The 25,925-nt window shown below is 60.9% G+C and overlaps 4 protein-coding genes across 4 annotated transcripts; 3 read left to right on the top strand and 1 right to left on the bottom strand.

Annotated features, from left to right (window-relative positions):
• Window positions 1-718: 718 nt before the first annotated feature.
• On the top strand, window positions 719-6,420 carry LOC119095821 (uncharacterized; the record flags this gene model as incomplete). Its single annotated transcript, XM_037218677.1, has 8 exons — window positions 719-888; window positions 1,339-1,469; window positions 3,042-3,156; window positions 3,690-3,777; window positions 4,265-4,403; window positions 4,987-5,176; window positions 5,692-5,797; window positions 6,266-6,420. Coding segments are annotated over 8 exons (1,094 nt in total), but the record flags the coding sequence as incomplete, so codon positions are not given.
• Window positions 6,421-6,951: 531 nt separating this feature from the next.
• Window positions 6,952-9,679, top strand: LOC119095810 (uncharacterized). The gene is made up of 6 exons (XM_037218666.1): window positions 6,952-6,983; window positions 7,312-7,462; window positions 8,483-8,633; window positions 8,948-9,099; window positions 9,410-9,464; window positions 9,670-9,679. Exons 2-6 carry the CDS (start codon window positions 7,318-7,320, stop codon window positions 9,677-9,679), a joined length of 513 nt encoding a protein of 170 aa, XP_037074561.1. The 5' UTR covers window positions 6,952-6,983; window positions 7,312-7,317.
• A 10-nt stretch (window positions 9,680-9,689) lies between these two features.
• On the top strand, window positions 9,690-24,238 carry LOC119095800 (uncharacterized). The gene is made up of 7 exons (XM_037218656.1): window positions 9,690-9,771; window positions 17,317-17,472; window positions 18,274-18,399; window positions 19,458-19,522; window positions 19,983-20,088; window positions 23,151-23,339; window positions 24,107-24,238. The coding sequence occupies exons 2-7, from the start codon at window positions 17,362-17,364 to the stop codon at window positions 24,236-24,238; spliced, it is 729 nt and encodes a 242-aa protein (XP_037074551.1). The 5' UTR covers window positions 9,690-9,771; window positions 17,317-17,361.
• Window positions 11,450-13,813, bottom strand: LOC119095832 (glycine receptor subunit alpha-1-like). Its single transcript, XM_037218687.1, has one exon. It carries the CDS (start codon window positions 13,619-13,621, stop codon window positions 11,813-11,815), a length of 1,809 nt encoding a protein of 602 aa, XP_037074582.1. The 5' UTR covers window positions 13,622-13,813; the 3' UTR covers window positions 11,450-11,812.
• Window positions 24,239-25,925: the final 1,687 nt, after the last annotated feature.

The following is a 25,925-nucleotide window of genomic DNA, read 5'->3' as shown; positions in this document are numbered from 1 at the left end:
TAGCCGTGACACCATTACAACATGATGGACCTACTTCTCTCTGTTTTGATGCCCGTATCTTGGCGAGGAGAAAGATGTGATAACAGTGAGCATCACGTTTTCTGTTGCTCTTTAGCGGTGGATTAACTCCTCTAAAGTCTGTTTCGCACCCATGAAAATCATGCAATCCTGACTAATGTTCAAATTGGCGCATCTGACGGCTGAATGTGACGCGTGTACCACCGCCCGGCGTCCCCGTGCGGCTCGTGTCCCAGCGCCCTGTACCGAGCGTGGTCCGTGTCCCAGCGCGCTGTACCGAGCGTGGTCCGTGTCCCAGCGCCCTGTACCGAGCGAGGTCCGTGTCCCAGCGCCCTGTACCGAGCGTGGTCCGTGTCCCAGCGCCCTGTGCCGAGCGTGGTCCGTGTCCCAGCGCCCTGTACCGAGCGTGGTCCGTGTCCCAGCGCCCTGTACCCAGCGTGGTGCGTGTCCCAGCGCCCTGTACCGAGCGTGGTCAGTGTCCCAGCGCCCTGTACCGAGCGTGGTGCGTGTCCCAGCGCCCTGTACCGAGCGTGGTCCGTGTCCTAGCGCCCTGTACCGAGTGTGGTCCGTGTCCCAGCGCCCTGTACCGAGCGTGGTCCGTGTCCCAGCACTCTGTACCGAGCGTGGTCCGTGTCCCGGCGCCCTGTACCGAGCGTGGTCCGTGTCCCGGCGCCCGGTACCGAGCGTGGGTCGGTTCCAGATCTGCGCCGAGCTGCTGGCGTGCCGGACCTGGCGGAGGACCTGTGGGCGGGCGACTCGGCACTGCGCTCCCTGCTGGATGAGGCGGCTGACCGGTTCCCGGCCGACGGCGTGCCACTGCTGGAGCTGGCCGCCGCGCTGGCGCAGGCCGGTCGGGACAGCCTTGCCCAGGTGGGTTGGGTGGCACGACGGCCGCGGTGCATGGGAGGGGCGGGCCATGATAGGTGGTCTATCTAAGCTGGTACGATTGAGCTGCTGGTGCACCTATCAGGTGTTCAACTGCGGTATGTACGCCTGATGCCTGGAACATGGCTGCGTGGTGCTGGGTCAGCAGTGGTTTCATCTCTCCAACGAGAGGAAACGGCACTGACGCAGCTCCCCGACGCTTGAGTAGAGCGCGACATTGCGGTTGGAGCTGTATCGCCCCGGGGTATGGGAGGCTCAGTTTCCCTCGCTGTCGGCCGGGGTGGTGGTGGCGTCCGGCCGGCCCTGAGGAGCGCGCTTGCCCGCGCTGAGTAGCGCTGCTCTACGGCTGCTGCTGCGCTGCAGTCCGTGCGCGCCTCCGCCGAGTGCCTCCGCTCCCAGTGTCTGTGCCGCTGACCGTCCCCCGACCGTCCCCAGATGGTCTCCTATCTGGACCGGCTGCCGAGCTACGCTGTGCCGGAAGCGCTGGTGCCGGCGGGCACGGCCGTGGCGGCGCTGGACGACTGGACGCTGCAGCACGACTGGTACCCTGAGCGGCGGCTGCCGAAGCTGGTGCTGCCGGCCGGCGCGACGGGTCGCCTGCTGCCCGGCGCCAGCCGGCTCGTCTGCTGGCGCGTCAGCCACCGGCTGGCAGCAGGGCCTATTTTCCTTGATGACCTGCAGCGCGAGGTGCGTGTGCCGCAGCTGCAGACGTGTGCCCACAGCAGACGTGCGTCGGCCGTCGGGGGCGCCAGCCAGCCGCGAGACGGCCGGCCGGCCGCTATCAGTCGTCGGTGGCAGCGCCCGATCACACCGGCACACAACTGGCAACCAAGTTTTAAGCTTTAAGAAACTGGTGGTTGATAAATAATGCTCATTTGGGGCTAGTAGTCAAGGGTTCAAAACCGCACGCAAATCTAATGACACGATCGGTACATCAAAGACAACTGGCGACGCCTGTAGCATATGATGCTCACTGCCAGCTCATGACCACCACCGCCTGCACTGTATAGTGTACCGGCGCCATCTGCTGGCCACCGGTCTAGAGCGGTCGTTGTTGCCTGCCCCAGGGGCAGATGGGCGAGCAGCACGTGCAGCCGGAGACGTCGGAGCGGGCCGGCGCGATGGCGCGCCTGCTGCGGGCGGTGATGGAGCATGGTACACCGGAGCAGGCGCGCCACCTCCGGCCCCCACATCGAGCTCGTGTTCCCATCCTGGAGAGGTGAGCCGCTTGTTCCCCCGCCTGTTCTCCATCCGGGAGAAAGCTGTAACGCGTGCGACCTGGCCTCCGTTTTCATGCAGGATGCTCTGGTAAGCTTGGGCTCCGGTCCTGATGCGCGTAGTGTGCTGCTCTGGTTCTATGGTGGGCGGGATACGGCACCGAGCACCCCGCTTTGTGGCGGGCTGGCTGCTCCGTATGCTGCGATGTGCTGAACGAAGCCCGGCCGCAGGCACTACCGCTGGGGGTGTGCGCCGCAGCCGTTCGTCCACCACGCCGCCGAGGTGCTGCTCTGCATGCGCGCGTGGAGCCCGACTACGTGTGGGAGCACATGGACAGGAACAGGTCAGCACCACCGCTCCTGCCGTCGCTCGGTCGCGTGGCAGGCCGAGAGTCTGGTGCGAGGGCCATAGCCTATGGCGCCGACTGCTGCGGCCGAACCCAACAACTGCGGACAGCAAACCATGAACCCCTCGCGCTTACAAGTCGCAGCGCCTGCCGTGGGCGCTGATTTCCCGCAGATTCAGCGTCGGCTGTGTTACGAGATGGTTTGCCCTTGATTGTTCCGCCTGCACGGCCCGGTGGACGGGTGCCGCTGCTGTGTGCTCGTGTGACATAGGTGACCACCTCTCTCGTTGGCGTACACCAGGGGGCCCATGGGTTTGTCCCTATGGCTCCGCCGCACGGCCCGGTGACGGGTTGCCGCTGGCTGTGTGCTCGTGTGACAGAGCTGACCACCCCGCTCGTTTGGCGTACCACCAGGGGGCCCTGGGTTGGTCCCGGATGGCTCCGCCTGCACGGCCCGGTGACGGGTGCCGCTGCTGTGTGCTCGTGTGACATAGGTGACCACCCCGCTCGTTGGCGTACAACCAGGGGGCCCTGGGTCGGCCGTGCTCGGTCTGATGGCTGTGACACGCTGCAGGTTACTGCCGTGCGCCGGCGCCGGCGCCGACCCGCTGCAGTCGGTGGTCGCCGTCCGCCTCGGAGAGCTGATAGAGGCGCACGAGTGCGTGCAGAGCGGACGCTACCCCGCTGACGCAGGCCTTCCTCCAGCTGCTGCTCAACACCGTCCAGGTGGGCGGCGGGCGCGCGCGGCTCGTGCACCCTGTGCACGGACAGAGCGCGGACACCATCGCTCTCCTGGGCATGGGTGCAACATTCTTCTAGTATTGTCGATGTCTGCAGACTTTTGGTTAATCTTGCGTCAGCTTTGCTCACATCACATACATAGGTCTGCGTAGGTTTCTCGTTATATAGCCGTCCAAGTTTGCCTGGATGCTGCATTGTTTCGAAGTTATCTTACGAGGTTCCTACGTACGGTGTAATACCATCGTAGGATGAGAATTGGCAGTCTAGTTCCTGTGACCCACCGGCGCTCCAGTTTTCCTCCGGCGCGTTGCCGACCGCGCTCGTCTGTTGGTTGTGTCTGGGGGTGTCGATGGCACGCGGTCGCTTGCTGGTGGTCCGTGCAGCCGAGACGCGCCGTGAGGCGGTACACCAGCTACTGTATGGCCACTGCTGTCGGTGGCGAGCCTGTGACCCTTCCGATGTCTGGGCGCCGACCCGGCAGGCGGCGCCACAGCTGGAGCTTCCAGCGCTGGTGCCCTGCGTGGCGTTCGTGCTGCGCGACGTGTTCCCCGGCGCACGAGCGGTTGGCAGTACGCGCGGCGGCGGCGACCAGACCGCGCTCGGCCGCGCCTGTCTCAGCCTCTGCCCGCCCTGCTGGCGCTGGAGCGGCCCGGACCGCTGCAGGCGCTGGTGGCGGCGCGCGCTTTACCGACTCGCCGGCGGCTGAGACGCTGCTCTCGCTGGTGGTTGCACGGTGGGTGGGGCGGCACGGCCGCCGGCGACCCTCACCATTCATTGTTGGCGACAACCATAGTGACCAGCTTTGCAGCCACACGTCCTAACCAAACAGCCGTGACCTGGTTGGCGCCGGAGCGATCGGCGATAGTCTGACTGCGGGATGCAGTGTCCAGCTGGGCAGGATGATTTGCCGTGCGATCCGTTCGGGTGTGAACGACCACATCCTGTGGGTGGTGTTGGACGTGTTGCGGTGTCTTGCGCGCAGCGTTATGATCGTTGTTTTGTGACGAAAGCGTCAGCGGTTACGCGCCACCACGCCCGTCGCCCGTCGTCTTGCAGTCGTTCCCCAGTGTTGCACCATGGTTCTGGCAGGTGAAGCTCGTATCGTCATGCTGCTAGAGGAGCAGACCCACTGGGACACGGGAGCAGGTCTGGAGTTTATCCGTCTCATCCATGTGGCGCTGTCCGTGCTTAACAGGTGCGTCCCACAAGCCTCCTGAGCAGCCAGTGCCATTGAACTCTGTGCGGCAGTTTTTTGTGGGTGGCATCGTTTCCTGCGTGCGTGGAGTTCATGAGCAGTTGCTTTTATGAATTCTGTCCCTATGTGGTATACAGCGGTGCTAATAACGGCATGTGTCTATTCGGACACACGCCTTGTGACAATGACTAGGGTTGTATGCAGAGTTGTCGGGCCTTGTGGCCTTGTACAGATGTGCGGTTGCAGTTGACTGGCCCGCCTGCTGGCCGTCTGACCTCGTCCGTGCGTGTTTGTCTGACCCTGACCTTTGACCTCTCCCGTGCTTGTGCTTCTGACATGACGTTTGACCCCGCCCATGCGTGTGTGTCTGACCCTGACCTTTGACCTCTCCCGTGCTTGTACTTCCGACCCGACGTTTGACCCCGCCCATGCGTGTGTGTCTGACCTTGATCTTTGATTTCAGCCATGCATGTGTGTGACCCTGACATTTGACCTCGCCCGTGCGTGTGTGTCTGGCCTGACGTTTGACCTCGTCCATGCGTGCGTGTCTGATCTCTGACCTGTGACATGGCCCGCCGCTCAGACTGCTGATGCTTCGTTGCCGCGCGTCGTCGGTCGGCCCGGAGCCGAGTCTGCTGGAGCGTCTGCTGACCGAGCAGCCGGCCGGCCGCAGTCAGCTGCGGCCCGTGCTGGCCATCGCCCAGTACCTGTTCCACCGGCACAATCCGCACCTGCCGACGCTGGCCATCCGGCTCCTGCTGCGACTGGCCAAGGTGCGACGGCCGGCGGCGCCGCCGACGCACCAGGCCGCCTGGGTCACCAGTCGCCCGTCGCTAGCAGTCTCCTGCACTGGCGGGAGCATGCACAGCATGTCGGTTTGCTCATGAAGTGGTGTCTGCCACCGGACAGGGCTTAACATTTAGCGGTGCGAATTGGAGCGATAGAGCTTCAAGGAGTAGTGCATATCCTACCGAGGGCTGGCGGAGCATATTCGATGTCTCTGTTGGAACCACTGTGCTTCTACCCGTGGAGATGCTTTTCGGTGGCCCGCCCGCGATGTCCCCACTTGCAGAGCCTGTGAGTTGTCCGTCGTTGCCTGGCTGTAAACAGTGACGCTGCCATCTTGCAGTGGGTGTGCCGGGCGCCGGTGTGACCCGGCTGCCGGCCGTCTCTGATCTGACCAGGTGTTCCCGATGTCGCTGCCGGCCTCGCTCGGCCAGGACTCGGACGTCATCTGTGTGCCGGGCGCCGGTGTAACCCGGCCGCCGGCCGTCTCTGATCTGACCAGGTGTTCCCGATGTCGCTGCTGGCCTCGTTCGGCCAGGACTCGGACGTCATCTGCGGCGTCATCCTGACGCGACTTCCGCTCCGAAACGGAGGACGTCAACCTGAAGGTGGCCATCCTCGACTTCATAGCCACCTGCGTGACGTCACAGCCGGGCCTGCTGCAGCGGCTCATTGGTGGGTCACACGGGCTTGCCGGGGCTCACACACGGCTTACGGAGGCAGGACAAAGTGCACGGCTCAGGACTGGACGTTGTGTGCTCGAGATTCATTGTCACCGTGACATTCTCCAATCTTGATAATTCATTTTAATAGGATATGTGACATCATGCATACGCTGCGGTCTTTTTTGTATATATAGATAGTGATGGCTTTTATTTGTCTGACTTTTGCGTGGTCGCCTTCGCAATTAGCAGAAAGTGGAACATGAAACATGGTGGGTGGGGTTTGCTGTTGCCGTGGATGCAGTGCGTAGTCCGCCATTTTCTGTCGTTTGGCCCACGACTGGCGCTGCTGGGCTATTAATGGCCGAATCTGGCCTAATTGACATCAGCTGTAGCCTCTCCCAAATTCTGCAGGAATTGGTGCCATTGAAACTGAGGAAGGATCGAAGAAGAAGGCCGAGCAGGACGACGAGGGTGGATTCCTGGAAGAGCTGCTCATCATTCTAAAAGAACATAACGATGTAAGGCTAAGCCTGCATAGTCTGTCCATCCGAAGAGTGGACCTCTAAAGTTGTGACTAAATTGAATGTGTATGATTGTGGCAGGTATCACAGTGCCCTGCTACTGTGTGAATCACATTTTGCAAATGCCCGCCAGGGATGCAATGTGCTCCTACCCTGTTGTGCATTTTCCAAGAGCACGTGCATCGAAGGCGTGCGTGCCATCGTGTCTGCGCCCACCGCCGACCGACCGCCGCCGGGCCTGACCTGGACCCCGCCGCCGGCGGGCCTGACCTGGACCGCGGCCGCCCTTCTGACGCCCCGCTCCTTGCCGGCAGCCGGACGGGCGCCAGTCGCCGCTGCTGCTGGCGGCGGCGGCGCTCGTACATGCCCTCTGGCTGGGCCAGTGCGGCTCGGCGCTGACCTACCTGAGCGGCGCCGAGCACTTCTGGTCGGACCTGACGGCGCCGCTGCTTTCGGCACCCGCGCCGCTGCCGCTGCTGCTGGCCGCCCACCTGCTGCGCACGCTGGCGCTGCAGCTCTACTACGGCCGGCAGACGGACCGCCGGCTGGCGGCTGTGCTGGCCGGCGTCACCGGCGACGGCGGCCGTCTGCTCAACACGTGGTCAAAGGTGGGCGGCGGACGTCAGGCGGGGCCGGCTCCTCTGTGAGGGCGGAGGCCGTGTGACCGGCCAGTCGCCAGTGCAGCAGGCGGCTTATGAGGTAGGGCCGGCCAGATGCTGCATCACATCGTCCTGCGGCCGGTGCGCACCAGCGTCGTTGCTGCGGCGGCCGTTGCTGGAGTCCGGCCGCCACAGGTCCCTGTGTCTGCACTCTCCGCCCCCCCCCCCCCGCACCTCAACCATATCTGGTGGCTGACGCTCGTTGACCGTGGGTGGGTGGCTGGCACTCCAGCCGCCGCTGGCTGAGTGCCTGACCCCTGATGATGCCGCGCCGCAGCTGGTGATGGATGTGACGTGCTCGCTGTCGTCCGACCTGAACTCGTCGGTGGACCTGACTGGTCAGGAGGAGGCCTCCGAGGAGAAGCAGGACGACGGCGCCAAGCTGCTGCTGGCCTGGCGGGACTGGTGTCTGGTGGCGGCCGCGCCAGGTGAGGTCGGTCACACGGGGTCAGACTGGTGTCTGGTAGCGGCCGCGCCAGGTGAGGTCGGTCACACGGGGTCAGACTGGTGTCTGGTAGCGGCCGCGCCAGGTGAGGTCGGTCACACGGGGTTAGACTGGTGTCTGGTGGCGGCCCGCGCCAGGTGAGGTCGGTCACACGGGGTTAGACTGGTGTCTGGTGGCGGCCGCGCCAAGTGAGGTCGGTCACACGGGGTTAGACTGGTGTCTGGTGGCGGCCGCGCCAGGTGAGGTCGGTCACACGGGGTTAGACTGGTGTTTGGTGTCGGCCGCGCCAGGTGAGGTCGGTCACACGGGGTTAGACTGGTGTTTGGTGTCGGCCGCGCCAGGTGAGGTCGGTCACACGGGGTCAGACTGGTGTTTGGTGTCGGCCGCGCCAGGTGAGGTCGGTCACACGGGGTCAGACTGGTGTCTGGTGGCGGCCGCGCCAGGTCACGCGGGGTCGGACAGGTGTCTGGTGGCGGCCGCGCCAGGTGGGGCTGCCGGTCACAAGGGGTCAGACTGCGGGGTCAGGCGGGCTCGGACGCACAGCTCACGTCATTGAGTGACAGGTCGGATGAAGGGCTGTCCAGGGGCCAGCCACACCACACCCCCTCCCCAAGGCGGTCAGAGTCTGACCGAGTGAGGCGCATTCATGGCTTTAAAAGAAAATGTAGGTAACTGAGGCTTCTGGCAGAACGCTAATAGGACCAGTTTTGTTAAAATCAGGACACGTTTTACTTTCCCCAAGCGGCCACGGCCTCGCCCGACGCTGGCCAGCCATTCGAAGGCGGTATTTCTGCTCTGATCCGCTCATACAGAGGTGGTCAGGCTTGGAGCTACTACTCAGGCTTGGACATCAACACACGGGGTGGGAATTGCGGTCAGGACTCGCTCTGGGCTCATGTCAGACCTCGGGTGCCGCCGCGGTCGGCTCAGATACGAGCCCTCGGCTGGGTGCACCGGACACGCGCGGCCATCTGTCGTCTGACCGACGCCGGGACGATCGCAGGCGAGATGGTGAAGCTCTCGACGGACAGCCAGCAGCGCCTACTGCTGGACCTGATGACGGCGCTGGAGAGACAGCTGACCGCCGACGGCCGGCCGCGGCTGGTCAACACCCTCTCGGAGCTGGTCATGACGCTGGCCGCCCGCTGGCCGGAGTGAGTGACGCCATCGGCGGGAGGGACGCCCGCGGGAAACCGGGGCGAACAAGGGTGGAGCAGCAGCAACTGGCGCGTGCTGGCATGTTCATTGTCGTAGTTGAAATGCTGGCTGCATGGTGGTGCACTCGGCGGGCGCGGGTGGGGCTCCATGTGAGATGTTCATGGGACGTGCCGTTGACACCGTTGTGAGTGGTCGGCTGTCCGTTGGCCTGCCGTGAGCAGTGCCGCGGTCTGGGCTGTGCGTCAGCACCGAGCCGGCCATCCTCTTGGCTGGCGTCGCTGACCGCTGATCGGCGGCCACGCGTGGGCAGACGCTGCGCCGAGCGCGCCGTCCAGGAGCGCTGCTGCAGCCTGCTGGAGGCCTGCAGCGCCCGCTTCGAGCAGGTGCACGTGCGGGCCCGCACAGCCGTGCTCACCACCGTGCTGCACACCCTGCAGCAGAGCTCCGGGACCGCCGAGCAGGGTGAGGGCTGTCCCGCAGCTCGGTGCGCCCCCGCTCTCAGCCATGCATCCCCACATCGCCCCACAGCTGTCAGCGAGTTGGCGCTGGCGTGCCGGACTGCTGTGCGAACCTCCTCATTGATGCGCAACTTTTCGTGGACTGGGTGCCGTCAAAAGACTGTGAGTGTGAAATTTTTGGGCCCTCTTGGCACAAGGTAGGATGAAGTCAGTACATCAATTGTGCTGTGTCCTGTCACCGTGGTGTGCCGCCTCTGTGTGTGTCGCTGTGGGCTACGGCCGGCCGCTGACGCCCCGCTGCGGCCCGCCGCCAGAGCCGCCACTCTGGCGGCGCTGCCTGTCGCCCGCCTGCCAAACGCTGGAGCTGGCGCTGCGTCACACGGAGCCGGCCGACGCGCCGGCGCCATCCGTGCGTCTGGCCGGTCTGGCGGCGCTGCTGCTCCGTCAGCTGCAGGCCGTCGCGCCGGCGCGCCGCCCGCTGCCCGGCCGCTCGACGCTGCCGGCCGTGCTGGTAGCGCTGGGACGCCGCCTGCGCCGGCCCCAGCAGCCCGAGCTGTGCGAGCGGCTCCTGCAGGCGGCGCTAGCGGCCGCCGCCCAGCCGGAGGCGGCGCGCGCTGCCGTCTCGCTTAGCCTCTCCAGCGAGCTCTGCCTGCCACTGGCTGATCTGCGTCAGAAGGTGAGCACGCGCCCACGCTGCCGGACCAGGTCTGGGGAGATGGTACTGACGCTCCCTGCGGGGCCTGGTCTGGGGAGATGGTACAGTGATCCCGCTGGGCCTGGTCTGGGGAGATGGTGCAGTGATCTCTTCTGGGCCTGGTCTGGGGAGATAGTACAGTGATCCCTGCTGGGGCCTGGTCTGGGGAGATGGTACAGTGATCCCGCTGGGCCTGGTCTGGGGAGATAGTACAGTGATCCCTTCTGGGCCTGGTCTGGGGAGATAGTACAGTGATCCCGCTGGGTCTGGTCTGGGGAGGTGGTACAGTGATCCCTGTGGGCCCTGGTCTGGGGAGATAGTAAAGTGATCCCTGCGGGGCCTGGTCTGGGGAGATGGTACAGTGATCCCGCTGGGCCTGGTCTGGGGAGATGGTACAGTGATCCCGCTGGGCCTGGTCTGGGGAGATTGTACAGTGATCCCTGCGGGGCCTGGTCTGGGGAGATAGTGCAGTGATCCCGCTGGGCCTGGTCTGGGGAGATGGTACAGTGATCCCTGCGGGGCCTGGTCTGGGGAGATGGTACAGTGATCCCTGCGGGGCCTGGTCTGGGGAGGTGGTACAGTGATCCCGCTGGGCCTGGTCTGGGGAGATGGTAGGGACAAGCCGTCTGTGCTCGGCTTGGCCTGCTGCGATACCCATCATCCGTCGCCCTACATAATTGCCCATACGTGCAACAGAAAGGACATTAACCAGCTGTAGAAATGCTTGAGCCCTCACCAGTGATGTGCGAGTATTTCACAGCATGTTCCCAAGTAGCCTGACTCCATTGAGTGAGCCATTGTCAGCGCTAGAAGCTGGCCATGTATTGGCCGACGGGACCTGGCGCTGTCGCGTGCGCTGCCCATCGGTGACCTGAGGTCCATGTCGCCGGACTGCCGGGCTGACCTGCCGGCCGTCCGTCCAACAGCTGTTACGTCCGTCTAACAACTGTGACGTCCGTCTAACAACTGTAACGTCCCCCAACAACTACAACGTCCGTCCAACAGCTGTAACGTCCCCCAGCAACTGTAACGTGCGTCCAACAACTAAAACGTCCGTCCAACAACTGTGACGTCCGTCCAACAACTGTAACATGCGTCCAACAACCACTCAAATCGGATGAGGTCGTCACCGCCAGCTGGCTGGGCAGGAGACTTTGCTGGTAGATGTGCAGGGCAGTGTGACAAGCTAGCAGCTGGCGTGAAAGAAAAACGGCCTCTTAAGTTATGAAACCTTGATTAAACACCGATTTTCGAACTCGCGTCATTTAACTGTTGCCGCTCTCATCCTGAGGTGTAGTTGTGCAGAGTAGGCTCGGAGTATGAGCTGTGGAAAATTGTAATAACCCCCACCCCTTCCTCCAGAAAAACACCAACAAGCGTGTTTTATCCGGGCTTAGCTGACATACATATCGCGATAGATAGCGTTTGTCATTGCCTATCGAATAAAACCATTTTCATTGATTTACCTGGTATAGGGGCCGAGCTATGTACGCAATAATACGTTATGAAATGATAGCGGAAGAACGGGTACAGCTCTGCAAACAAATTGTAAGCGTGTTGTGAGGGAGCGTGTAATCGCTTAAAGGTACTCCATGATGCGTTCCGACTGGAGCTGACCTAAGTGACCAGTCTGCTACCGAGCTCACAGGCAGTTGGAAACCCTGCGGAGCACTCTCGCCAACATCCACAGGCATATATTCCGCATCCATAAATCCAAGATACATATCAACGCAATGCTCAACAAAAGCGTCGTAGGCTGTTTGCTCTTCGGGTGGGGGTGGTTCAGCTGTGCAGCCAAATCGCGCTGAAACGGAAAGGAAAAGTCCATGTTTGCTACGCTGTTCCACTGTAGCGGTATTACGACTGTATGGCGCCCCAACGCTGCGACCGGGTCGGGCAGGCCCCCCGGTTCCGGGTCTAGCGGCCGCCGAGTCGGTCGGGTCCCTCAGCTCCGGTCGATCGGCGTCGGGGGGCGGCGGGCGCCGGGCGCCACGCCGCAGGGATGGCGGCCGGGCGCCGCCGGCTAGCTCTCGCGCGGCTTTGGCGTGAAGCCTAGCCGCATCTCTTCTGCCAGCTTGTCGGGCGGCCGCGCCGCGTTCAGATAGTACGCCCAGTAGCAGACGTTGAAGAGCAAGAAGGCGGCCGGGTACACGACGAACGAGGCCTTCTCGAAGTGTTTGGCGGCACGCGTCCACCGCTCGGAGGCCGTATCGGCGTGGGCGGCCGACGGCGGCGGGGCAGACTGCTCCACCTCGGCCGCGAAGTTCACCGCCAGTCCGCCACGGTTCTCGGCCGCGTCTGACCGGCGCAGTATCGAATTGAAGAGCCGGGTGGCCGGCGACGGCGGCGGCAGCTCCGGCCGACTCGGCGCGTCGAAGAAGACGGACGGCGTGGCGGCGGGCTCGTCGTCCAGCCCCCCGAACAGGTCGTCGAAGACGCGGCGGTTCTCGACCAGCGCCACCGACACGGGCGTGAGAAACCCGAGCCGTTCTTGCTTGTACGACTGCGAGACGACAAACAGCAGCCGGATGTCGATCAGGCAGTCGACGACGGCGGCGAACACGAACAACAGGCACACGAACATCCAGACGTCGATGGCCTTGATGTAGGATGTCGACGGCGAGTGCATGCTGACGAGGGAGTAGAGCGCGGCCAGCGTCAGCATGGTGGTTATGGTCAGGATGATGCGGCCCTGCGCATACGCTGGCGGGATGATGAATGTCATCCAAGAGATGATGACGAACAGCACAGTGGGGAAGTATATCTGGAGCACGTAAAACTGTAGTTTGCGGGAGAAGATGAGAGCGACGCCGATCCGTGAGAAGGTCCCGGTGGCGTATTCGAAGTCTCCTACTTTCAATATGCGCAAGCCAAATGAGAACTGGTCGAGGCTGTAATCTGAACTGACTCCGACGGTGCTGTGCGGATCCCACATAATCGTCTGGATTGCCTGCTCCAGGCGCCAGCTTTCTATGTAAATCGGACAATACTGGACATCCATTGGAAAGTTCTGGAAGTCCATCGGACAAGACAGCTTGAAGACACCAAACATCACGTACGTGACGTTACCGTGCTCGTCCACTCGGAAAGTCTCCGCTGCCGCCAGAATCTCGGGTCTATACACTTCCTCGACTCGAATGAGGTACAGATCAGGGACCCACACCTTACGATGGGCTTCTGACGGCACATAACCCGCACTGCCATTGTTCACCTCCTGAATGTACGGGCAGGTGTCTCTGTACTCGGGAGCAAGGTCTAGCCTCCCGTCTGACCAGAATTGTCTGAGCACCATCAAAAGGCGGACTATACCGAATTCTTCGTTGACATCCTTGATTTGCAAGATGTCCACAATAATTCGAACCACCGTCGTGCACTGTTCAGACCGTTCTGCCTCTGACCCTATTTCACATGTCACGTTCCTTTCTCGTTCCTCCGCAGTGAAGTTGATAGACTGGGGCACCATCCGGTTGTAATGATGGCATACCAAAGATATCTCGGCGCAAGCCAGATGGAGAGGGTCGGATTCATCGCCGCTGCCTGGCTGAAGCTTCGAAGTGTTTGTTGTGTTGGATAGGACTGATCCGTTACGTGGTTGTATGGAGGCTGATCTTCCTTCGATGAGATTTGCACTGCCAACCGCTAAAACCGTAGCTAAAAGGACTAATGCGCGGAGCAACTTACAGGCTTTAAACCCAGCTCCATTCTTGCATGGCAGCGCTCTCGCATGCTTATGCGACTGGCTCTTAAATCTGTCGTTTCTTTTGTGATCAGATTTGAGTGTGCTAAATGGATTTAAGTAGGCCGATGGGTCGGTTTGAGCCATTTCCACCATCAGATTCAAACTTCCCCTGGCTTTTTCACTTTAGATAGCTTATCTGAATGAAATATTCCGTGCATGGAGTGCCAGTAAGTTCGCAGCAAAAGGTACCAAACATGCACCCCAGTTGGAGTGTGCGTTATAGTAAAGGTATCTTGTGCACGATGTAAATCTGTACGCACCGAATCAGGACAATATAACACTGCACCGAATGCTCAACCACGATAGTTTCGTTTTCAAGCAAGAATTCGGTCGTTGCACGTGGATTTATTGCTCCACGTGGTTGAGTAATAACGGGTCGATCCCCTTCGATTGAGCGTAAAACGACCATGGACGCGAACTATTAACCATTAAACTCGATTCCCAGTTTTCAGCTGGAGTCATAGTTAAACATGTCATTGCAGTGCGCACCCAACAAATCCCGTGGTTTTCTATTTTCTTGTTTTGGGCTGTAACATACCTTAGTTTTTACGTAACTATTTGCATTCCACGCCAAGCGTCGTCCGACCCGCGCTGCAAGGCGTGCCTATATGTCGGTAACTCAGCGACGACGCTCGTCTAGCTTACTGTCTGGGGAGCTGGTGGCTGGGACCGATTTAATTTTGTTGTGTGTTTGTGATGTCGGGCTAAGAGCAGATGTACTCCTGTCAGGGTGTGGCAAGATTGATGCAAGACGTGTGCCGAAAATTGACGTCGTTATCAGGGAATTGGTATCGTTATCAGGGGATTTAAGAGAAAATCACTGGGCGAGGAGGATTTGGGCCAGCCGCATTCCGAGTAGCATAAAGCAAAATCTGCGCGATTCGTCAGCCTTTCTGCCAATCCAGCAGTTGCACTCAACTTTCATTTTCCAGTTTGATTTGTTTTCTTAATTATAACCGGATATTATAGACACTAGTGGCTACTAGTGTCTATAATATCATGTTTATCATGTATTATTCATGCGTCATATCTGCACAGCCACGCACGTATCGGAGATGCTACGGGGGCATGTGCGCCGCTCTGATGTGTCGGCTTGTGCCACTCGAGCAACGGCCTCCGAGCAGCTACAGCTGCTGCGTGTCCGGACTAAGCTGGGGCGCAGGTCGTTCATGTTTGGAGTATCTGGCGAGTGGATGTTGCTGCTCGCAGACTTGCGGGCGGTAGCGGCCGCGAACAACGCTACCTTCAGGACAATCTTGACATGACCTGATCAGTCAAGTCGATAAACACTTGCTGCCATGTGGTCTGCCGCATTCATCTGCGTTGTCTGTTCTATTTTCTGTGATCATTGCATGTACAAAAGAGGGCAGCAAGAGGTTGGAGTTTTTGCAGCGCGTATGTGCACGGGTGAGTAGTGCACAAGCGTTCTGATGACCCGCTACGGGTATTGATAGGCGCTTGGCGCTGCTGGGAAGGCCTTTCGGTTAAACCGGTTAAGTCGGTTATATAGGCCCCGATAAAGTCCAGCCGATTAAGCCGTCGAAAAAAGTCACGTAGTTGCGCGAGCAACGATTAATTTTGGGATCCCCATTTGCATGACGTTAATCGACGTGAGTAGCGACCGTGCACGCGACTTAGGATCGCAGATCGACTATGGTCGTGGTGATTTTAGGTGTTAATATTCTGCAATTTTGCATCTTATTTATTCACGACTTATGTAGTGTTGCTTGACGCCATCGGAGACGTCGCAGCCGTGAGAATTCAACGAACTGTCATTTGTGGATCAGACTGGAACTGTACGGTGCGGGAGCGGCGGCGATCAGAGCATGACAACGGACGGAAGTAGTGAACACGTGGCTGCTTCCAATTTTCCGGCACACAAAGGAGGCGCAGCGGTAACCGACCGATAGCTGAACTCAGGCTGCTGTTTAAACTTAACGCGGGCTCATCTGCACGCCGCATTATAAGATGTCGGACTTGTTTTGTTAACCGTGCGTTCTAGTATTACCAGCCCGCGCCGTGTGACTGTGAAAGTGCTCCAAACATGTGTTCTGTCTATTTAGTACGCGCCATTAGCAAGTGGTGAGCTAAGGCGCGTGTGTTTGCCGCGGCCGACTCGACGACGGAGGCCTGAGCTTAGCTTTATGAACTGCTAGAGGTAAGCTGTGCCTGGAGACAAGAGCACACGCCCATAGCAGCTCCGGGGCACGTATTCCCCTTCACCAAATTTATAGAATATATTTATTTGCGCGTAGCCAAATATTGACAGTCAAAAAGTCCAGGTGGGCACTTAACAACACCAAGTACATGCAATGTTACTTGACGATACACGAAGAATTATGCGTCTGTGACGCCCTGAACTCGATTTTTTGGTGATGATTTGTGTTGCCGTCACCATCCCTGCTTGGGACGCGGAGAAGCAAGCCGTGTGGTTGAAGCCATCCCCTAAACCGGGATGTCATCACTGCGTCAGCTCAAGTATGCAGGGAAAATTTGTGTTTTTTTTGTTAGGGGGGGGGGGGGGAGAGGGAGGCACGCCGATGTTGCGGGCCGATGTTGCGGGGCAACACCCAGCGTTTTGCGGAGAAGCGGCCTAGTCTGTGGCCTGGACCCTCTGTGCTGCTGAAGGGTCGGCCGCCAGCGTGGCGAACCGAAGCATGTGGCAGACGGGCGCATTGTCCGAAAAAAAGGTTGCTCGGTGGGGTGTGCGCTCAATAAAGGGGCGGCTTTTATGCAGCAGCTTCTTGTTGGAGCCAGGACATCATGAAGGCATGTGTCGTATTATAAGATGACCTAGTCACTTCCACGAAACCAGTGAAATATTCGGAGAGCATGCCATACAAGGGACGCTGCCAGTGACTGCCGACAAGACCATGCCATTGGCTGGAGCTCTGTCAAGATGCACTGTCAAACGATGTCCCTGGTGAGGATGAATGTTTTGAAAACGAATGGGACGGGCAAAGAAGTCGTGATGAACGAGACCTTCATTTGAAAGACGAAAGATAACAGTGGAGACACCATGAATCGAAAAAAATGGGCTCACTTCAGCCCCAGCCTCGCACCGGGGGCGGGGCTGGGGCGACTGGTGCTCTCCCGGGGCGGGATTGAGTCGGTCGGGGCTCTCCCGGGGCGGGATTGAGTCGGTCGGGGCTCTCCCGGGGCGGGATTGAGTCGGTCGGGCTCTCCGGGGGCGGGATTGAGTCGGTCGGGGGCTCTCCGGGGGCGGATTGAGTCGGTCGGCGCTCTTCCGGGGGCGGTATTGAGTCGGGTCGGGGCTCTCCGGGGGCGGGATTGAGTCGGTCGGCGCTCTCCGGGGGCGGGATTGAGTCGGTCGGGGCTCTCCGGGGGCGGGATTGAGTCGGTCGGGGCTCTCCAGGAGCGGGGCTGAGTCGGTCGGCGCTCTCCATGGGCGGGGTTGAGTCGGTCGGGGCTCTCCATGGGCGGGATTGAGTCGATCGGGGCTCTCCAGGGGTGGGGCTGAGGCGGTCGGCGCTCTCCAGGGGCGGGGCTGAGGCGGTCGGGGCTCTCTGAGGCGAGGCTGAGGCAGTCAGGGCTCTCTGGGGCGGGGCTCCGGTCCGGGCTCCCGGAGGAAGGCAATGCTGATAGCGATGGCGGCGGACGGTCTGGCGGTCGTCCGGTTGGCCTGCCTCAGTTGACCAGCCGTGTGCGAGACATCCGCGCCCACGCCCATCTCAGCTGTCATCCCCAGCTGGTAGTCGCGTGACCATACCCACCGGACCGTGTGGAGGCACGTAGCCAGCTCACTCGCCGCCCGCTCCATCTTGCAGCTGGGCGGAGAGTTCAACAAGGAGTGGCGCGGCGTGTGGGTGCTGATGGTGCATCTGTGGACGACGCTGCTTCGCTCGCAGAAGCACTTTTTCGTGGCGGACGCCCTGGACTTCGCGGCGGTGCACTGCGGCGCCCTGTGCGCGGCCGTCTCCCAGGTGAGCGCGCTGCAGGTGAGCAGCCTGCAGCGCAACCGTGGCCCTGGTGAGCGTGTCCTGAGGCGTGCTCTGAGGCGTGCCCTGAGGCGTACTCTGAGACACATCCTGAGGTGTGCTCTGAAGCATGTCCTGAGACGTGCCCTGAGGCGTAACCTGAGGTGTTTCCCGGGGCATGCCCTGAGGCGTTAGGACCGCGAGGCGACTGGCAGGTCGTTGGCTGGCGGTTGCTTTGTATTTTTGTAAGCTGTCGAGTAGTCGGCCATTCGGACTTATTTTTCTTGGAAGTTGGCTAGCTGGTGTGTATCCTGTATAGCGTGTCGCCTTTGTTGTACTTACTGTTGGGTCCGCCTGCTGTTAGAGCATATTGTAAGGACTATACAGCCATGATGATGGCTGCGGGCTTACGGCGAGGAGAATACAGCCATGATGATGGCTGCGGGCTTACGGTAAGGAGAATACGGCCATGATGACGGCTGGCGGCATCCATGCCATGATTCTCCAGACACCTCTAGCATACTGGTGTTTGATTTCGGTGCGTGCTGTGGGTAGCGGTGTCAGTTTTTAGAGCCGCGCTTGACGCGTGGCAGTGGAGCCGGCTCGCTCGGCACCAGCGTTGCGCGATAAGGTGGCGCGCCGTCCGGGCGGCGCTGGGAACACCGCCGTGCCGTCCGGGCGGCGCTGTGCTCACCGCCGTGCCGTCCGGGCGGCACTGTGAACACCGCCGTGCCGTCCGGATGGCGCTGTGCTCACCGCCGTGCCGTCCGGGCGGCGCTGTGCTCACCGCCGTGCGGCGCGCCACAGCTGCGGACCAGTCTGCAGCCGGCCGACCTGGAGGAAACGGAGGCGGTGCTCAGTTTCCTGGCGACGCTGATGGACTTCAGCCGGCAGTGGAGGCAGCGGCACCGGCAGTCGTTCGACACGCTCCTGGTGAGTCCGCTGTCCCGCCGCCGGTCAGTCCCCGGCTAATGGTCAGTCCGCCGGTCAGTCCCTGGCTAATGGTCAGTCCGCCGGCCGGCCCCCGGCTCGCACGCCGAGGCGACCAGAGCCGGCCGGCCCCCCGGCTCGCGTGCCGGGCGACCAGAGCCGGCCGGCCCCCCGGCTCGCACGCCGAGGCGACCAGAGCCGCCAGCCCCCCCCCCCCCCCCCGCTCGCACGCCGAGGCGACCAGAGCCGGCCGCCCCCCCCCCCGGCTCGCACGCCGAGGCGACCAGAGCCGGCCGCCCCCCCCCCCCCCCCGCTCGCACGCCGAGCGACCAGAGCCGGCCGCCCCCCCCCCCCCCGGCTCGCATGCCGAGGCGACCAGAGCCGGCCGGCCCCCCGCTCGCATGCCGAGGCGACCAGAGCCGGCCAGCGCCTCCTGGTGACGTCAAGGAGGTCTGAAGCGGTGCGTGTCGACCGCGCGTGTCAGTGCACCCGTTCGCACAAATGCTGGTGGAAAGGCTTGACTTCGAATGAATGACTACCTCCGTTGGTATCGACTAATTACGTTATGTTGTGTCTTGCGCAGTTGCATTGACAGTAGTCATATGCTTGCACTTTATCTTACTGTGTTGTTCATGTCTTACATTGTCTGGCACGTGTCAGCCTTTTTCCAACGGTAGCGTAAATGATGACATCGCTGCCGGCGATTTCAAAAATTTCTGTTTTGTGTCAATCGGTTTAAACTTTTTATTCCCCAAGAGGCCGTTGCGCATCACTAAGCATCACGAATGAAATTTGCCAGACGTGGCCTGGATTGCAAGGCTGGATCCAGGGTCCCACAGGGCTTGTGCTCATGAGATCCTGGTATCTTTTAGGGGCTCCAGGCACATGCCCGAAAGCCGCCACTTGTCTCTGGAACGTCGGGCTCTCAGCTTCGCATGAGTCCATGTTTGAGGGCGCTGGCTAGAGACCAGTGGCGGCGCCCAGTGTCACCTGCAGCTGCCACAAGCATCTGCCAGGCGCCGGCTCGGAGTGCGCTGAGCGCCCGGTGTCGTACGCCGCAGGCCTGGCTGAAGGGGTGCGTGGGCATCTGTTTCTGGTACGTCTGCCGGCCGACGGTGGTGGTCGTGCTGCTGGAGCGGCCGCACACGCTGGCCGGCAGCGAGCAGCTGAAACGCGTCCGCCGCCTGAGCAGCACCGACCCGGACCCGGAGCGGGCGCCGCCCCAGGTCACACGCGTACAGAACAGGTCAGTGACACGGCCCCCCGCGCCCGGAGCTGGTCACGAGGCACACGGCTGGCAGCGGGTCGCCCCCCCCCCCCCCCCAACTGCCGTGATGTGGTACGCTAGTCGCGTGTCGGAGCTGGTCACGAGGCACACGGCTGGCAGCGGGTCAGCCCCGCCCCCCCCCCCCTCCCCCCCCCCAACTGCCGTGATGTGGTTTGCTAGTTGTGTGTCGTGTGGAATGGCTGACGTGGTGAGCTCGAGACACGTGATCCCATGCGTTCAGCATCGCCCCGACAGTGCCGGAACTCCGGCTCCGGGAGGTGGACTGTGTGGCCTGACGCTGGTGTTGCCGGCCGTCCAGGCTGGGGCGGCTCTCGTCGGTGTGTCTGGTGCGCTGCACGCCTGTCGCCGCCGCTGCCGGAGCTGCTGACGCAGGACGGCCGCGACCTGAGCGGCTGGCAGCGCTGGTGAGCGCCGGCTTCGCTCGCCCACACTGGACAAGCCTGCCCGCCGCCGCTAACGTACGGCACCCTGCTTGCCGCCGTCAACGTCTGCGTCCGGGCCCTTCACCCGGTAAGAAGGTTGCCGCAAGCTAGGGCAGCGGCAGTGGCGGGTGGGTGGAGGCCGTCCTGGCCCTTTACCCGGGTGAGAGGCGCCGCACAGAGGGCAGCGGCAGTGGCGGGGTGGGTGGAGGCCGTCCGGCCCTTCACCCTGGTGAGAGGTGCCGTACAGAGGCGGTAAGAGGTGCCGCACAGAGGGCAGCGGCAGTGGCGGGTGGGTGGAGGCGGTCCGGCCCTTCACCCGGGTGAGAGGCGCCGCACAGAGGGCAGCGGCAGTGGCGGGTGGGTGGAGGCCGTCCGGCCCTTCACCCGGGTGAGAGGTGCCGTACAGAGGGCAGCGGCAGTGGCGGGTGGGTGGAGGCCGTCCGGCCCTTCACCCGGGTGAGAGGTGCCGCACAGAGGGCAGGGCAGTGGAGGGTTGGGTGGAGGCCGTCCGGCCCTTCACGGGTGAGAGGCGCCCGAGGGCAGCTGCAGTGGCGGGTGGGTGGAGGCCGTCCGGCCCTTCACCCGGGTGAGGGGCGCCGCCCGAGGGCAGCTGCAGCGGGTGGGCGTGTGGTGTCCGACTGGTGGAGGGGAGGAACGATCCAGCACCACGGCGCTCTCACAGCGGAGGACCAGGACAATGCGTTGTTAGTTTAAAAACTCCTGTTGGATCTGATCAGTGTGTAATGAGCTCAGTCGAGCGGATTTTGAGACGGTGCGGCCAGTAATGGGCACCACTGAGACATGCGACATGCCTGTATATTGAGACGTTCAACAAAACCAGATGCGTCGGGGTGGTCGTGAACATTGCAGTAAGATGCCTCAACACTCAGAGTGAAACATGAGGTGGAGCAATTGTTCGGTGGAAGAGTGTCGTCCGTGCACTTCGCCATGTTTGTCTGGCACTTCCCTCTCACTGCTGGACCACAGTCAGCCTCGCATCTGTCTGCAGACGCGGTTGGACAGTTTGGGTTAGGAGGTGGCGAGCCAACGGCTGTGTTCTGCTCCTTGTGTGGTTTTATCAACATTGTGCAGAGTTCAGGTCGGCAACTACTAAGCTCATTAAGCACACAACACTTCGATGATGGCATAGCCCCCTTATTCAGACCACCGGGCACACACAGATACACAGACACAAGCACTTGTGAGCCCTGACCCCTGGCATCCCATCGCGCGGTTCCAGTGCATTTCGATGGTGAAAGTTTGAGGTGCCGTCGGCACGGTCCGTCCTATGTGACTTTTGACGTGGCCACTGCCACCGGCCACGGGCAATATCCGTCGAGGGAGAATTGGTGAGCGCTTAAGGCGATCCGAACCCACCCCGCCGCGGGTGAATGAGTCGGAAGGCAGCCTCTGTAGCCAGCTGCGCTACCCGGATGGACCGTTGCCGTGGTTTTCAATCAAACTATAAAGACATGACAGGTCACGGTCTGCAGGCGTCACTACATTGAAGTCATCAGCTGTCGAGTAGCATCCCTATTTGAATACCCGAGCACATGCACACACGCTCATACTAAAACACACATGGGTGCACGCGCAAACCCACACGCACGCGTACGCACACACATAAACCTAAACGCACACGCACATACACACGCGACACGCACACCAATAATTGCTGTTGTGGGATCGTTCCAACCGCAGGACAAGTTACAATGGATTATTGATTTTAGCTTTCTGCCATGCATTGCTGTTGACGCGGAGACTTCGACGCCAAACGCGTGAAAATTGAAGTGTTGCACGCTTAGTGGATTTTATAGATACCTACCTGACATCTGCGCGATCGTGACATAGATAAACCAAGGAACGGGAATAGCCTTGCACTGGCCACCTCGAACTAAACCCAGCGTGTTTTCCGCCCCGACGCGCATCAGGTAAACGCACGCGTGCACAAACTGACGCATGCACGCACATGTACGCACGTACGCACGTACGCACGCGCACCGCACGCACCCACGCCGCACGTACACACGCCTCACGCGTGCATGCGAGCGCCAATAAGTACTGTCATGGGAGCGTCCCAACCGCAAGATGAGGTACAGTGAAACGGTGCTGTTGGCTCGGTGGTAGTGGCTGCTTTAAGAATGGGTTTCAACGCCAAAAAATGAGTAAAACTTTTATGGAAGGCCTTTTTGCTTCGTGGGTTTCATGGATATCGGCCGGAAGTGTTTGATGTCGTTCGTAGAATTAGTCAAGGATCGACAAGTTCTCTGTCCAGTTAAGTCTCGTTAAAATTAGCCAAGGACCGGCAAGTCCTCTGCGCGGCAAGTCCCGGTAAGTCTTGCCGGTGGACGGTAAGTCCCGTTGCTGGCCATCGTATTTTGAAGCTTGTGCCTCTGTGCCGGGCGTGCCGTACGCTGTTCCGCTGCGCCTGGCCTGGCCTGGCCTGCGTCCGTCTGCGCTGACGGAGTGCGGCGTGCGCCGGCCTGCGTCCGTCTGCGCTGACGGAGTGCGGCGTGCGCCGGCCTGCGTCCGTCTGCGCTGACGGAGTGCGGCGTGCGCCGACCTGCATCCGTCTGCGCTGATGGAGTGCGGCGTGCGCCGGCCTGCGTCCGTCTGCGCTGACGGAGTGCGGCGTGCGCCGGCCTGCGTCCGTCTGCGCTGACGGAGTGCGGCGTGCGCCGGCCTGCGTCCGTCTGCGCTGACGGAGTGCGGCGTGCGCCGGCCTGCGTCCATCTGCGCTGGCGGAGTGCGGCGTGCGCCGGCCTGCGTCCGTCTGCGCTGACGGAGTGCGGCGTGCGCCGACCTGCATCCGTCTGCGCTGACGGAGTGCGGCGTGCGCCGGCCTGCGTCCATCTGCGCTGACGGAGTGCGGCGTGCGCCGGCCTGCGTCCGTCTGCGCTGATGGAGTGCGGCGTGCGCCGGCCTGCGTCCATCTGCGCTGACGGAGTGCGGCGTGCGCCGGCCTGCGTCCATCTGTGCTAACGGAGTGCGGTGCGCGCCGGCTTGCATCCGTCTGCGCTGACGGTGTGCGATGTGCGTTGCAGGCCGAGCCGGCGCGCCGCTCCTCCGGCACCGGTAGCCACGAGCCGCTGCTGGAGCTGCGCGCGGCGCTGCTGACCGGGCTGCACCAGACACTAACGCTGGTGCTGGAGCAGGCCGTGCTGCACCGGCTGCTGCCGCCGGCCGACGCCGACGACCAGCCGCTGAGCTGGGACCAGCTGCGCGAAGAGCTGGTGAGGCACGCTGCTGTCAGCACTCTGCACACATGCAGAAGGCAGTCAACAGCAATGTTACACTAAGGTGCTCAGTTTGTTGAAGTCTGTTACTCCTACAAGATCTGGCATCATGCTGCCGATCCCTTTTGAAAACTGCGTGCATTTACAGCGGCTGGCTTTGGTGAGGTTACGTGGTAAGGAATGTTGTGGCGAGCGGGGCCGAGCATGACCGAGTCGCTTCCTGGATCATCTCCTGCTGGCTGTGGGGCTGCGGCTTACCAGCCTACCAGTGACTCTGAGGGGCATTGAAAACATCGGACCGAGCACTGCTCTTCCGTCCAATCCATTGCGTTTGTTGTCGACCGTAGGTGCATCGCTGGTGCGAGAGCCAGTAACTTGCGGTGGCGGCTGATTTGGAGCCCACGGGCATCGTGCAGATGGGTGCAGAAGTGTTCATGAGCACATTACCTGGCAGTGGGGAATTTCGTAACGGCGTATGTGGATAGCAAAGAAGAAAAAAGACGAAGCATGTACCCCCTCGTAGGTCGTAGGCCAGTGTCAATTATGATGCTGTCATGCCAGCTCAGCAGAGCACTGATGAGTGAAGTGCGTTTATCAAATGAAGGCCAGGCAGCCAGACTGTCAGTCCGGTGCCTAGCGCCCGTAACACAGGTCCTGTGGCCATGTATACGTGTATGCCAGTCTGTGCCGGCCGCTGTCGTGACCGCCGCCCGCGGGCCATTTTGCGGCGGGCGGTGACGCCGACCGTGCCGCCCCATCGACAGAAGCCGTTCCTGGACAGCGTGCGGCGGCAGCAGCAGGGCCGGAGCTCGCCCCACCCGCAGGAGGGCGGGCCGCCGGCCGACCAGGCTCTCCTCCCGCTGCTCGACCGTCTGGTCAACGCCGTGCTGAAGTGATCCGCCGCTGTCGACCCACGGGCCTGGCCATCGTTGATGCTTTCATTTGATAATACATCGTTCGAGAATGGGACATAGCTTCCTGGCCGCGGACGCGGAGACCGGCGGAAGGGTCAGCGCGCGTGCCACTCAGTCGGGCCGAGCGTTCGTTTGTCGCGAGCTCGCAATCCCATTACCGCGTACGTTTTCCGGCAGATTTAACCGTGTCAGCCCGTCAGAAAGTGTTTGCACTGTCGAATGCACGATCTTCACTGTCGCCCGGTGAGACTGGTATGTTGGAATAGAGAAACACAGCCCAACTTTTGCCCCTTGGGCAGGCTAACATGATCAACAACATGTGTTCGGGGGCAGAGCGCTAGGAAATGGCGAAACCGACCCCAAAAATGCGCTATTAAGCATGTTCCTCCACGGATCTGGCCAACCTCAAAGAAGGGGCTCCAGCCTCTCCCCTCCCCCAACTGAACAGGAAATTTCACCCCTGGGTCAAATTGCACTGTTAAGGTATACCAAAGCATCATTGAAACAATTTTGCCCATATGGTCGAAACATTCTTGGCAGCGTGCGGGGCAAGTGGTAGGGATATGTTCATCGTCTCATTCCGCTGGAGCTACTCTAAACCCAGAGTAGGCCATGAAATTCGTGTACTCCAAATAACCGTACAACCGGAATGGGCCCATTTGTTGGAGGGATTTCATTGTGCATAGATTATTTATGCTTTTGTGGAAATGGTTGAGCCATCGCCACTGCGGCCAGCTGTGATAATGACAGCTAAGTAGTCACATTATTGTTAGGTGACCACGCTATGACGTCTTGTCGACTTTGCCAAATAGTATACAGTTCTCGAGCAGCTCTCTGCATTGCCGTGCTCCTGAAGGTTAGTATACGAACGTTGTGTGGGCTGTTTCGCCGCGTTTTGCCGTTCGTACAGCGGCGAAACGATCTCCTGATACTCAGGAGACCGTTTATGGGCTTATGTTTGACTCGGGCGCTTTTCGTGACCTAAGCCCACCTAACGTCACCACGGTCTGGAAAGGAAAGGTTACTGCCAATTGCGCATCGGTTGGCAAATGCCTATCGGTCCCAAAAAAACTCCGAGCATGGGGTTGCCTGCAGATCAGTTCATGGTGATTTCGGGCATTTTTGGAGACACTTGACCTCGTCTGAGGTCACCGTGTTTTGGCTAGGCTAGGTTATGGACCGTGGCCCATCGATTGGAAAGGTTTTGTACCGATTGATCCCGTAAGCTCGGAGCGTGGGATTTCCTCCCGCTAAAGTTGGTGGTTTGTGATATTTTTTTTTGTAATCGTCGACTCGATCCAAGACCACCATGCTCAGGAAAGTAACGGCAACCGACCGTGGCAGACCGGTCAGTAAGGGTTATGTGCTAATCGGTAGTATAGGCTTGGAGTATGGGTTGTCTACAGCCTGTTTGATGATTTTTGGCATCTTGGTGACCTTTGACCTGACCCGTTGTCACCATCTATTGGAGAGGAGAGGTTTCCGACTAAGCGGCATTAGATGGTGAAGGTTTGGTGTCGGTTGGCCCCACAGGGCAGAGGCGCGGGGTTGTGACCGCGTTTTGGCAGCCGTTTAGCCTCTCCTTGCATTTCCTATCTGCGTACGTTGCGATCGACAGCAGGTTGAGCATTTCGCCTTGATCAGCCTTGATATCGCCGTGGGTCGGGCG

Source organism: Pollicipes pollicipes, unplaced genomic scaffold, assembly GCF_011947565.3.
Source record: "Pollicipes pollicipes isolate AB1234 unplaced genomic scaffold, Ppol_2.1 Scaffold_1781;HRSCAF=2082_pilon_pilon_pilon, whole genome shotgun sequence".
Taxonomy (NCBI): Eukaryota; Metazoa; Arthropoda; class Thecostraca; order Pollicipedomorpha; family Pollicipedidae; genus Pollicipes; species Pollicipes pollicipes.
This window is presented reverse-complemented; position numbering and strand designations above follow the sequence as displayed.

Coding starts and splice junctions, on each gene's coding strand:
- LOC119095810 (XM_037218666.1), top strand. CDS start 7,318: ATGGATGTGACGTGCTCGCTGTCGTCCGACCTGAACTCGTCGGTGGAC. Junction 7,463..8,482: donor TCTGGTGGCGGCCGCGCCAG/GTGAGGTCGGTC, acceptor GGACGATCGCAG/GCGAGATGGTGAAGCTCTCG. Junction 8,634..8,947: donor CTGGCCGCCCGCTGGCCGGA/GTGAGTGACGCC, acceptor ACGCGTGGGCAG/ACGCTGCGCCGAGCGCGCCG.
- LOC119095832 (XM_037218687.1), bottom strand. CDS start 13,621: ATGGTGGAAATGGCTCAAACCGACCCATCGGCCTACTTAAATCCATTT.
- LOC119095800 (XM_037218656.1), top strand. CDS start 17,362: ATGGTGCATCTGTGGACGACGCTGCTTCGCTCGCAGAAGCACTTTTTC. Junction 18,400..19,457: donor AGTCGTTCGACACGCTCCTG/GTGAGTCCGCTG, acceptor CGTACGCCGCAG/GCCTGGCTGAAGGGGTGCGT. Junction 23,340..24,106: donor ACCAGCTGCGCGAAGAGCTG/GTGAGGCACGCT, acceptor CCCCATCGACAG/AAGCCGTTCCTGGACAGCGT.